General features: G+C 50.1%; 2 protein-coding genes across 2 annotated transcripts in view; both read left to right on the top strand.

The window, feature by feature from the left end:
• Nucleotides 1-455: 455 nt before the first annotated feature.
• Nucleotides 456-1,451, top strand: LOC129533533 (rootletin-like). Its single transcript, XM_055387068.1, has 2 exons — nucleotides 456-665; nucleotides 1,380-1,451. The coding sequence occupies exons 1-2, from the start codon at nucleotides 456-458 to the stop codon at nucleotides 1,449-1,451; spliced, it is 282 nt and encodes a 93-aa protein (XP_055243043.1).
• A 4,734-nt stretch (nucleotides 1,452-6,185) lies between these two features.
• Nucleotides 6,186-12,680, top strand: part of LOC101131274 (neuroblastoma breakpoint family member 3) — a 44,478-nt gene continuing 37,983 nt past the window's right edge. Inside the window, exon 1 of the mRNA XM_063702015.1 lies at nucleotides 6,186-6,430. The gene's annotated coding sequence lies outside the window, so the exon portion shown is untranslated. The remainder of the gene's footprint in view (nucleotides 6,431-12,680) is intronic.

Genomic DNA, 12,680 nt, shown 5'->3' with positions numbered 1-12,680 from the left:
GCACCCAGCCCAGTGTAGTTTTATTTTTATTTTATTTATTTATGTTTTTGAGACGCAGTCTGGCTGTGTCACCCAGACTGGAGTGCAGTGGCATGATCTCAGCTTACTGCAACCTCCTCCTCCTAGGTTCAAGCAATTCTCCTGCCTCCACCTCCCAAGTAGCTGGGAATACAGGAGTGCATCACCACGCCTGGCTAATTTTTTGTATTTTTAGTAGAGATGGGGTTTCACCATGTTGGCCAGGCTGGTCTCGAACTCCTGACCCCAGGTGATCTGCCTGCCTCAGCCTCCCAAAGTGCTGGGATTATAGGTGTGAGCCGCCACACCCGACCCCAGCGTAGTTTTAATTTGTAGTTGGGAGTGAGCCCCATCCCATCCCCATCCTGTGCTCTCTCCCCAAGGGACCTGCTGCAGCTGGGAGGGGAGATGTCCAGAAGGTCGGCCTGGGACTGACCATGGGCCTGCAGCTGGCAGAGAGCCGGGCAGAGGCAGCCCTGGAGAAACAGGCCCTGCTGCAGGCCCAGCTGGAGGAGCAGCTGCGGGACAAGGTGCTCCACGAGAAGGACCTGGCCCAGCAGCAGATGCAAAGCGACCTGGACAAGGATCACCTCAGTGCCAGGTGGGTACCTGGTGGGTGCTGCACGCGGCAGGCGTCCCTGCAGAAGGTAAAACTGGAGAGTTGGGGAGAAGGGAACATCTGTTCACTAGGGTCAGGCCTTCCTCTGTGACCTCAGCCAGTTTTCCCAGGCACCCCACTGAGGTTCTGAAGGCACTTGCCTAGTGTATATCATAAACAGCTTAGCCTCCAATGACAGAACTTGTGGCCGGGTGCGGTGGCTCACACCTGTAATCCCAGTGCTTTGTCAGGTGGGGGGATCACCTGAGGTCAGGAGCTCAAGACCAGCCTGCCTGACAGGTGAAACCCCGTCTCTACTAAAAATACAAAAATTAGCCGGGCGTGGTGGCACGTGCCTGTAATCCCAGCTACCAGGGAGGCTGAGTCAGGAGAATCGCTTGAACCCAGGATGTGGAGGTTGCAGTGAGCCAGGATCACATTGCTGTACTCCGGCCTGAATGACAGAGCGAGATTCTGTCTCAAAAAAAAAGAACTTTTGCCGCTTATTCCTGCCACCTGGACAAGTCCTCAAATGCTTTCCCATGAGATAAAGCTGGTGGCAACCTCATTCCCATTTCACAGATGAGAAGTGTGAGGTCTGGAGAGGAGCTGGGACTTGCCTAAGGTCACACAGCCAGGGAGGTGGATGTTAGGGTCCCTGCCTCGGGTTTGGAGAAGCATGGTGGACACAGATCTAGTGGATTTGAGAGGCAGGGGTGGTCCCCCACTCACCTCTGCTGTTCTCCCAACTCCAGAGTGACAGAGTGGGCCTGGCAGTGGAGCATCTTCAGAAGCAGAATCTGGAGAAGGATCAGGTCAACAAGGACCTCACTGAGAAGCTTGAGGCCCTGGTGAGCTGCAGCTGCCCCTGAGATGTGGCAGGGTGGGATGGGGTACCGGCCAGATCCACGGACACAGGCTTAGGCCTGGGCTGCCTGGGCCACCCCCAGCGTCCCACTCACAGGCAGGTTCAGTCCTCACAGGTGTGCAGGCTTTGTGGTAAGCACACTCACCTCCTCCATCCCATTTCTTCTTCACAGCAGCCCTGTAGCGTAATCCTCATGACACAGATGGGGAAACTGAGGCCAAGAGGGGGAAATGCTTGTCCAGTCTCAGAGCCAGTAAGCGGGAGAGTCGGGACTTGAACTCCCATCTGCTGTCTCCAGGTCCAGATGCTGTCTCTGGCAACCCAGCTTCCCCCCACTCCCTCCCCCGACCAGTGGGACACTCACTCTTCTGGGGTACAGCCTGGTTTGGTCACCCCCCTGTCTGGGGCCTGGCCTGGGTTCTAGGTCCGGCTCTCCTCCCATCAACTGTGTGACCTGGGGCAGAACACAGCTCTTCTCTGGGCCTGGTCTGTTCAGTGAGGGTCTCGGGCCTGCTGTGGGGTCTACCAGGTGGCTGGCCTATGGACAGGGCTTCAGAGGCCACCTGGTAAGTGGTGCGCCAGGGAGGGAGGGAAAGGGGAGGTTTCAGATAAGTCAGAACCCCGACTACCCTTTGTCTCCCTCACCGCACTCCAGGAATCCCTGTGGCTACAGGAGCAGGCAGCCCTGGAGACAGAGGACGGAGAGGGGCTACAGTAGAGCCTAAGGGACCTGGCACAGGTGTGAGCCCAGAGAGGTGGGAAGACAGGGCTCTGCCAGGAAACCCCAGGCTCCCTCGCCACGCCTTTCGGTGGCCTGGGACTGAACTGCAAATGGGTGGGGGCCTGGGACCCAGGCTGTAGCTGCTCAGCACTCCTGCTAACTCACCTGGCCCCTGCCCTGGGGAGCCCCCAGTCTCAGAGGGGAGGCACGGCCCTTTCGGAGCCCACCTGTGAGCAACGCCAAGTGATGTCTTTGCAATAAACGGGAGGCCTCAGCGGCGAGCTGAGGGCTGAGTTAGTGGGGGAGGTGAAATCAGGAAGGCTTCTTGTAGGAGGCAGCATTTAGGATGAGGCGGCCCCCAGCCTCGCCTAGGCGTCTTTGCCCAGCCAACCCCGCGGTTCCTAACTCTGCGGCCTCCTTCTGCCTCCCTCCTCTACCCTCAGGCCGTCCTGTCCGAGGCTGAGAGCGGCGTGCAGCTGAGCGGCTCCAAGTGCATCGTGGATGCGTCCGAGGGCAGCCTGCGGGGACTCTCGGGCCAGCGGACCCCGTCCCCACCGCGGCGCTACTCGCCAGGCAGAGGCCGTTCGCCCCGCCGAGGCCCCTCGCCGGCCTGCTGAGACTCCTCCGCCCTCGCCCTGATCCACTCCGCCTTGCACAAGCACCAGCTGCAGGTCCAGGTAGGAAGGGGCTTGAGCGTTCTGGGCGCAGCCAGAGGCCCGGGGGGAGGGGCTTGCGCCCTCCGGGTGGGGGCGGGGGCGGGTCCGGGGCCCAGGTCCGGCGGAGGAGTCTGAGCGCCCTGGGGTGCAGCCAGAGCCCTGAGAAATAGTGTCTGAGGGTGTCAGGATCCCCAAGGAGGTGGCCGAGAGCTCTGTGGTGAAGCCGAGCCCAGAAGTGGGGGTGCTTGGGCAGCTGGGGATGGGTGCTTGGGCAGCTGGTGGAAGGAGGAGGCTGCGGCAGAGTTAGGGTCCTGGTAGAGAGGGAGACAGGTCCCTGGTCACGCAGAGCCAGGACCCTGGGAAAAGGTCTAGCAAGGGAAATCACAGCCTAGGATGAGAGCTTGGGAACTAGGGGCAGAGCCAGGGTAGGGAGGAGTCTGAGAGTGGAACCAGGATGCAAGGGGGAGGAGCCTGGGAGCCCTGGGGGTGGGGTCAGAACCCAGGAGACTAGTGTGCCTGGGGGTTTGTCTGGCATCGGTGGGTGGGTGGGGGCTTTGATTGGAGTTGTCCGGGACCCCAGGGAGGTGAGGGCTCAGAGGGTGGTGAGGGCACATAGGGGAGTGGAATCCTGGCTCTCAAACGTAGGCCTAGAGGAACAGACGTAGCGCCTGCGGGACAAGACCGAGGGCACCATGCAGGCCCACGAGGACGCCCAGCGCGAGGTGCAGCGGCTGCGGAGAGCCAAGAAGCTTCTGAGCAGGTGCTGGAGAGGTCTGAGCTGGGGGGTACTGAAGAATAAGTCAGCGTTTGGGCATAACACCAGTCGAGCCTTATGCGTGTGACTCTGCACTAATATGGTCACCACTAGCTACATGTGCCTATTAACATTTATTTATTTATTTATTTTTGGGATGCAGTCTCGCTCTGTCGCCCAGGCTGGAGTGCAGTGGCGCGATCTCGGCTCACTGCAAGCTCCGCCTCCGGGGTTCGTGCCATTCTCCTGCCTCAGCCTCCCAAGTAGCTGGGACTACAGGCGTCCGCCACCTCGCCCGGCTAATTTTTTTTCTTTTCTTTTGAGACGGAGTTTCACTCTGTGGCCCAGGCTGGAGTGCAGTGGAGCGATCTCGGCTCACTGCATCCTCTGCCTCCCAGGTTTAAGCAATTCTCACCTTAGCCTCCGAGTAGCTGGGATTACAGGCATGCACCAACACCCCCGGCTAATTCTTAGTTTTAGTAGAGATGGGGTTTCTCCATGTTGGTCAGGCTGGTCTTGAACTCCCGACCTCAGGTGATCCCCTCGCCTGGGCCTTCTAAAGTGCTGGGATTACAGGCGTGAGTCACCACGCCTGGGCTATTTATTTTTAAGATGGAGTCTCACTCTGTCCCCTAGGCTGGATTGCAGTGGCATGATCTCAGCTCACTGCAACCTCCGCCTCCTGGGTTCAAGCAATTCTCCTACCTCAGCCTCCCAAGTAGCTGGAATTACAGGCGTGCACCACCATGTCTGGCTAATTTTTGTATTTTTAGTAGAGACGGGGGTTTCACCATGTTGGCCAGGCTGGTCTTGCCTTCAGGTGATCCACCCGCTTCGGCCACCCGAAGTGCTGGGATTACAGGTTGAGCCACTGTGCCCAGCCCAGTTTTGTGATCTTTAGAAAATCACTTCTCCATGCCTCATTTTTCTCATCTGTAGGACAGGGGAAGTAATGATACTTAAAAATGTAGCTTTCTTTTGAGGATCAAATAAGCTGTTCTATATATAGCACTTAGAACAGATTTTGGAACATGCTAAGTGCTCACTGAATGTTAGCTCTCATTAATATTGTTATTGCCACTATATGCTGGACCTGTTCTAAGCAGTCCGTGGATATTTAATCCTCACACCAGTCCTATGGAGTAGTTCCTGTTATTTTCAGCATTTTAGAGGTAGGAGAATGGAAACTTAAATGACCTGCACAGTCACGTGGCTCGTCCTGATCTGTCTTTCCCTAGGGGCTGGGGTGAGGTTCACAGAAGATAATGTGCCTTGAGCACTTGGTGAACTATAAAACTCTAAACCATTGAGGGCCCTAGTTTTATCTGTTCTCCTGGCCCAGAGCAGATTAGAAATAGCAAATTAGTGCAAAGGCGGAGGGTGGCAAACACAGGCCCTTCAGAAGGGCAGTTGGCAGCACTGGGGGAGGTGCCTGAAAAGCACAAAAGCAGGCATTGCAGCCCCATGGTGTCGCCCACCTTGGTGGAGAGTTAGGATTGAACTTCTGTGTGAGCTCTTTGGAACGCTCTTCCTGACCCCTAACCAGTTTGGGGCCTGGGACTTGGCACGTGGCTGGCACGTGCCAAATGGGAAGGGAGGCTGGGTGTGGTGGCACACGCCTGTAGTCCTAGCTACTCGGGAGGCTGAGGCAGGAGAATCGCTTGAACCTGGGAGGCAGAGGTTGCAGTGAGCTGAGATTGTGCCACTGCACTCCAGCAAGGGTGACAGAGCAAGACTCGAGGTCAGGAGTTCTAGACCAGCCTTGCCAACATGGTGAAACCCCGTCTCTACTAAAAATACAAAAATTAGCCAGGCATGATGGTGGGCACCTGTAATCCCAGCAATTTGGGAGGCTAAGGCAGGACAATAGCTTGAACTTGGGAGGTGGAGGTTGCAGTAAGCCAAGATCATGCCATTGCACTCCATCCTGGGCAACAAGAGCAAGACTCTATCTCAAAAAAAAAAAAAAAAAAAAAAAAAAAAAAAAGCGAAAACGTACATAAAATATCCCTGGAAGGATTCACAGGAACAGCATCCCACAGATTGCCTACAGGGTGAGACTGGGAGACAGGAATGGAAAAGATGCCTATTTTAACTTTACAATTTTCTGTACTATTTGATTTTTTTTTTTTAATAGAGACGGGGCTCTCTCTTTTTTGTCCAGGCTGGTCTCGAACTCCAGGGCTCACGCCTGGCCCTATTTGAATTTCGAACCATGTAAATGTACCATCTTTTCAGAAAAAAATAAAATCTGTTTGGGCACGCGGGGACGCTCCGGGCCTCCGAGGGGGTGTGTCTTCTGCTTCTTTAACCTGGCAGGGGCGGTTCAAGTGGCCGGGGAAATCAGCGATTTGGAGGGTCGAGGGCTGGTGCTTTGAGAGAGAGGCGGAGGGGAGAGAGGGATTCCCCGTCCCAGCTGCACTCGGTGCATCCCCTAGGTTACTCCTTTTCTCAGCCCGCAGGGCCCCCAACCTGCTCGAACCCGTTGTGCAGTAGAGGCCGCCGGGTCCCTTTAAGGCCCCGCCGCGCCTGCGCCTTGGGTTCTCCTGACGCGGCCCATCCGGACCCTGAGGAGCCAGTGGGCTGCAGGCGCAGGCGCAGGCACAGGCGAGGGGTTGGGTGGCGGTTGAGACAGCGGCGGTACTGGGATGGGTAGGTGAGGATCCCGAGACTGAGTGAGCTTCTGCGCGCGGTGCTTTTGGGAACGCGGGACTGGCAACCTGCGGCGCCAGGAGCTGGGCCGAGGCGCGGCGGCGCGGCTGCCGGCCGCCGTCTGGATGGGAAGTTACGGCGAAGTCCACCCAGCGTTTTTCAGGTGAGGGCGCCGCGCCAGGCTGGGCGGCCGGTGAATCCGGGATCGGCGGGCGCACACCTGGGTCGAGGCGCGGCCGTCGCAAGTTTTGTTGCGCGAGCGCGGGGGCGGGTGGGGGGTGTGGGGGGTCGTGCACCGCCGGGGCCTGAGTTCCCCGCGTTGGATTCTTCGCCTGCCGCTGCCGCCCGCAGCCCAGCTCTCGTGGGCGCTGGGGAAGAAACTCGCTGGCGGGTGTTCTGTGGCATCCCAGGGGGTGGAGGGACGGAGCAGCTTCAGGGGCACGTCCTCCTATATCCTGTAGAGGACACTGACTCCGCACCCCACCCTCCAGGCCAGAAATCCGTTCCCTCTGCGGGCCTGAGAGGTGAGCGCGCTCGCGCCCCTGACTTGCAAAGTTGGGGTCTTTACTGGCCTCCGGGCTTCTGCTCCTGGCGGTGTCTCCAGGCTGGTGATGGGCAAGCCAGGTGTGCCAGGTCCAGGATGCACATGAGGAGCGTTTGTAGCCATCACTGAATCACCTCCTGACTAGCAGGGCAAGCCTCAAATGAACCGCAGGATTTCCGCTAGGTTGGATTGTGGGGTTGCTGTTTGCACTCCGAGGAGTTGCTGTGGTTTCCCTGTGCCTGTCTGTCTGTCTTTCTGGCCTCTTAGATCATCATCTCATTTGGCGTCCTTTCACCGAAGAGTTAACCAAGACGTTTGGCCTGGTTTCCTTGCTTTCCTTCTGTCTTTTGCTGCTAGAGCTGCTTTCGAAAAGAAGTCTTTTCTGGCAGTGGTACCTTTTCTTTGGGTTACGGTGTTGTTCATCCTTTCTTTGCCAAAGGAATGAATCCCAGTGCTTCATGAAGTTAAAGATCTGCTGGTAGTGTTTAATCTGTTTGGAGCTGATATGCGTTAGTAGCTTTCTTTTTGTTTTTAAATTTTATTAGTAAAATTTCACTAGTGAACCAGAAGCTATTTTTTTCTATTCTGAAATGCTAGCTTTAAGATTTCTGAGAACTTTGCGTCAAAGAAATCTTGGAAAAGTTACTGAAGTATACAGAAGAAGTTCACAATTTTAAATGTGCAGGTGGCCCGAGCGCAGTAGATCACACCTGTAATCCCAGCACTTTGGGACGCCAAGGTGGGTAGATCACTTGAGCCCAGGATTTCCACACTAGCCTCGGCAATGTGGCAAAACCCTATCTCTACTAAAAATACAAAAGTTAGCTGTGTGTGGTGGTGTGTGCCTGTAGTCCCAGCTACCCGGTAGGCTGAGGTGGGAGGATCACCAGAGCCCGGAAGGTTGAGATTGCAGTGAGCCGTCATCATGGCAGTGCACTCCGACCTGGGTGGCAGAGTGAGACCCTGTCTCAAAAAAAAAAAAAAAAAAAAAAAAAAAAAGGGTGATGAATTTTGACCAAGTGAACCACCACAGATCAAGAAATAGAACATTACTAGTCTGGAGTATATTTTTGGAGTGGCATTGTTGGTTTTAGAGGTATATGAATGATAAAACTTTAGTATTACGTATTGTTGAACATTTTCCCAAAGTGGTTGTACCATTTAGCAGGGATATGCTGGTTACCCCACATCCTCGCTGATGCCTGTCAGTTAAAAATCATTTTGCCATTCTAGTAGGGGTGCAGTAATATATCAGTGTGGTTTCATTGAGATTGAGTATCTTATTGCCATTTATATGTCCTCTTTTGTGAAGTGCCTGTTAAACCTTTTTATCCAGTTTTCATTGATATGCTTGTTTTCCTGATGATTTGTAATACTTTATTCTGGATATGCCTCCTTTCTAGGATTTATATGTATTGCATTTCCCTTTTTTCAATCTGTAGCTTGCGTTTTCACTCTTTTGTGTTGTTTTTTCATGAATGGAGATTCTCTGTTTCTTTTTTTTCTTTTTGAGACAGGATCTCACTCCATTGCCCAGGCTGGAGTGCAGTGGCACAATCACAGCTCACCGCAACCTTGACCTCACAAGGCTCAGGTGATCCCCCTGCCTCAGCCCCCAAGTAGCTGGGACCTACAGGGGAGTACCACCACACTCAGCTGTTTTCTGTATTTTTAGTAGAGATGGGTTTTGCCACATTGCATAGGCTGGTCTGGAATTCCTAGGCTCAAGTGATACACCTGCCTCGGCCTCCCAAAGGATTGGGATTACAGGCATGAGCCACTGCACCCGGCCTGAGATTCTTAATTTGAATGAAATTATACTTTATCAATCTTTTCCTTTATGGTTACTGCTTTTTGTGTCCTGTTTAAGAAATCAATGCCTAACCTAAGAGTATGAACACATTTTTCTGTGTTAACCTTATAACAATTTTATTTCAGTTTTTGCATTTTTTTATTTTCAGACAGGGCCTCACTCTATTGCCCAGGCTAGAGTGTGGTGGCAGGATCTCAGCTCACTCAACCTCCATCTCCTGGCTCAAGTGATCCTCCCACCTCAGCCTCCTGAGTAGCTGCGACTATAGGCATGTGCCACCATGCCTGGCTAATTTTCGTAATTTTTGTAGAGATGGGGATTCAACATGTTTCCCAGGTTGGTCTCGAACTCTTGGGCTCAAGTAATCTGCCCGCTTCAGCCTCCCAGAGTGCTGGAATTACAGGTGTGAGCCACCCACCTGGCTATGATTCACTTTTTGCTACATGGATGTGTCTGCTTGATCCAGCACCATTTATTGAAAAGACCATCCTTTTCCTTCTGCACCATGTGGCACTTTTCTTCATAAATCGAATGACTGTATGGTCATCTGATTTATGAAATTAGTGTGGGTCTGTTTCTGTTTCTGGACCAACCTGGGTAGCATAGTGAGATCCTGTCTCTACAAAAAATAAAAATAATAAATAAATGAATAAAATTTAAAAAATAAGTGCGTAGAGCAGATGGAGTCATAGGTGATAATTTATAAATGATTGTCAGTTTCTTGGCTACATATTGGTGTTGGTAATTCAGATGTGTTGGGCGTTCAGGCAAAATGTATTAAGTGAATTATATGGTGTTCAGAATGATTGCTAGAGGTTCATTGTGACTTGAATTAGATGTTATTTGAGCCTCACAGAGCTGCAGTTTTGACTCTTTTATTTGTTTGTCTTTTTAAAATTTTTACAATCTTCCTGTCAAGGCAGTAACTCTTTTATACTTAATTGTTCTTAGGTATACTTAATTACCAGAAAAGCTTTATGGATCATCCCTAAATAAGTGTTAAGCCATTTAAAGGGCTCACGTGATGTGATGTAAACAATAGTATTCTACATAATAGTTTTAGGACTACATCACATAATTTTTTTTTTCTTGAGACAGTGTCTCGCTCTGTTGCCCAGGCTGGAGTGCAGTGGTATGATCATGGCTCTCTGCAGCCTTGACCTCTTAGGCTCAAGCAGTCCTCCCACCTCAGCCTCCTTAGTAGCTGGATCTACAGGCAGGCACCCCAGGATTAGAGGTAAATGGCACAGGCCTTGAAATCTCCAACTGCTCTGACTCCAGGTTGGTGCACTTCAATGCCAAGTACTAACCACACAATTACAGGATGCCACCAAAACCTTGATATGGGGCTGCTGCATCCTAATTAAAAAAAAGTTAATAGACATTATTTTTTAGAACAGTTCTAGGTTTACAGAAAACTTGAGTGGATAGTACAGAGAGTTCTCCTAGGCTCCCCTGTCCTCCAGCACACAATTTTCCCTATTAGTATGTTGTATTAGTGTGGTCCATTGGTTACAATTGATGAACCACTGTTGATACGTCATTATCAACTAAAGTCCATAGTTTACATTAGAGTTCATTCTTTGAGTTTCACAGATTATGGGTTTTGGCAATTACATAATGTCCTAAATCCCCAATACAGCGTCATGCAAAAGAGATTCACTGCTGAAAATTTCCTGTGCTTCACCATGTCGTGTGTCCTCCTCTCCTCCACCCCTGACAACCACTCATCATTTTACTGCTTCTATCTTTTTGACTTTCCAAGAATGTCCTAGAGTTGGAATGGTACGGTATGTGGGTTTCCAGACTGGCTTCTTTCTAGCATTATGTACTTTAAGTTCCTCCATGTCTTTTCATGGCTTGATAACTTGTTTTTTAAAATCAGTGAATCAGATTTCCTTGTATGGCTACAACAGTTTATTTATTCTTTTACTTGGTGAAAGACATCTTGGGTACTTCCAAGTTTTGGCAATGATGAATAAAATTGCTGTAAGTACTTCTGTGCAGGATTTTGAGTGAACTTAAGTTTTCCAAAGTGACTGTACCCTTTTGATTTCCACTAGGGATGGAAAGTTCTGGTTGCTTCTCATCTTTGACAGCATTTGGTGTGTTCACCTTTTTGAATTTTAGCCATTCTAAACAGCTTATCTGCCCCTACTGTGAAATGATGTGACAGACATAGAATAACACTTACAGTGATTCTAGTTCAAAATGAGGCAACATGGAAGGGATAAAGAAGTCACTGACCCAAAATAGTTTGGAAATGGAGCTGGGCAAAATCCAGCAGAAGTTTCTTAATTAGGATCGACAGCCTGGGACTGGCCCGCCGTCCTGTGGGTCTTTGCCTCTGGGCTCCCTGCTCTGCATTTCTTGAAACCATTATTATTTATCTTTTTTCTCACACTCTTTTGCATATGGCTTCTGTTGCACTCAAAATGTTTTTGAGATTCATCCATGTTGTTTTGTGTGTCAACAGTTTGTTCCTTTAGCCATTCCATGGAATGAATGTATCACAGTTTATTGATCCATTCTTGTATTGACAGATACTTGAATGTTTCCAGTTTTTCGTATTATGAATAAAACTGCTGTGAACATTCTTGTATAAATCATTTTCTGGACATATGTTTTAGTTTCTCTTGGATAAATGCTTAGGAATTACTGAGTCATAGAATAGGCAGTTGTTTGGTTCTGTAAGAATATGCCAGATATTTTCCCCAAAGTGTTTATACTATTGTACATTCCATGCATTAATGTACGAAGGTGAGAAAGCTTTTGCTCCTTCCAAAGAGGCCTGTCTATATACATGTAATTTTTTCTAACTGGTGACAGGCTGATGACTTCAGGGACATGAGCATGGGATATAGGACACCTGTCATCACCACCACCATGAAGTTGGGATTCAGGAAGGAGGTTAATCATATAAGGCATCCTGTGACCAGCATGAGCTTCTGTCAGGCCACAAAGGGCGCTCAAGTGAACAGGGCATAGGGGGTCCTGGGGTCATGGTGAGAAAGTGTCTCATTGGTAAAACCTTTTCCCTTGGGGAGGTAAATAAATTCTTGGTTCCTTCTTGGTAGCCCTTGTAGATAAGGATGGTCAAATAAAATAATATTATATCTGCAGAAACTCAGATCTTGGTAAGATTTACCAGTTGGGAATCCAGTGTTAATGCCATGAAGCAGCCGCCAGTTGGGATCAAATGTGAGCCTATGGATCAAGGTGCGTACTCAAACACAGAGAGCTTTTTTGAAAGATGCCACCAGTAGTTTTTCCAGGACAGAGATGGGTCGTTTATTTCTCTCTCTAATCTAGCCCATATGTTAGCTGAGAAGGTTTCTTCATATCACTTTAAATGATGATGTCCTTGTATAACAATTTTCTAAACATTCTTTAGATAAGAATTTAATGGGCATTCTTTATTGCATTAGGCTTAAATTTCATGCATCTTAAGGTTTTATTGCAAAGTGTTGCCTTGCTTCCTTTTTAAGATGATATAATTCATAACATGCAAGTTTGCTGTCTGTCCCCTCCCTTTATGTACATATAAAATGAGCAAACATGTGGCCATGAAACAGATGGTCATAGAATTGGTTCAGTGGTTGTGAGTTCAGCAACCCAAGAGTGTCTTATCTGAAATACCACCAGGAATGCCTGGACACAGTAGACAAAGGTTGTTCAACTGGACGCCTTAGGATACACGCTACCAAAAACAAAGTAGCTGAAAAGGAACCAGAATAACAGAATATCAGAGCCAAAGGAACATTTGGAGGTAATTCAGTACCTCCTCCTTTTCAACCTACAGGGGAGATAGTGGAACAGAAGCAGAAATGGGCCTGCCTGCTGTGCCCAAAATTCACTGGAGATTATTGCGGTGAAGAATTTCATTTATGATGAAGGAGAATTAAACCCCCGTCAGTTTAAATTCAGGCAGGTTTATTGAAAAGGTGAAGAAGCGTCTTGCAGAAGCAAAGCATGGCTGAGGCTTGTGGGCTCTGAGAAAATGAGCAGCTGACAGTGGCTGATGCTGCCCCTGACTCTGGGACCATGTGGTCTCTT

This window comes from Gorilla gorilla, chromosome 1, assembly GCF_029281585.2.
Source record: "Gorilla gorilla gorilla isolate KB3781 chromosome 1, NHGRI_mGorGor1-v2.1_pri, whole genome shotgun sequence".
Taxonomy (NCBI): domain Eukaryota; kingdom Metazoa; phylum Chordata; class Mammalia; order Primates; family Hominidae; genus Gorilla; species Gorilla gorilla.
The sequence above is the reverse complement of the archived record's forward strand: the minus strand, read 5'-3'. Positions and strand labels throughout refer to the sequence as shown.

Coding starts and splice junctions, on each gene's coding strand:
- LOC129533533 (XM_055387068.1), top strand. CDS start 456: ATGGGCCTGCAGCTGGCAGAGAGCCGGGCAGAGGCAGCCCTGGAGAAA. Junction 666..1,379: donor GGCAGGCGTCCCTGCAGAAG/GTAAAACTGGAG, acceptor CCAGAGTGACAG/AGTGGGCCTGGCAGTGGAGC.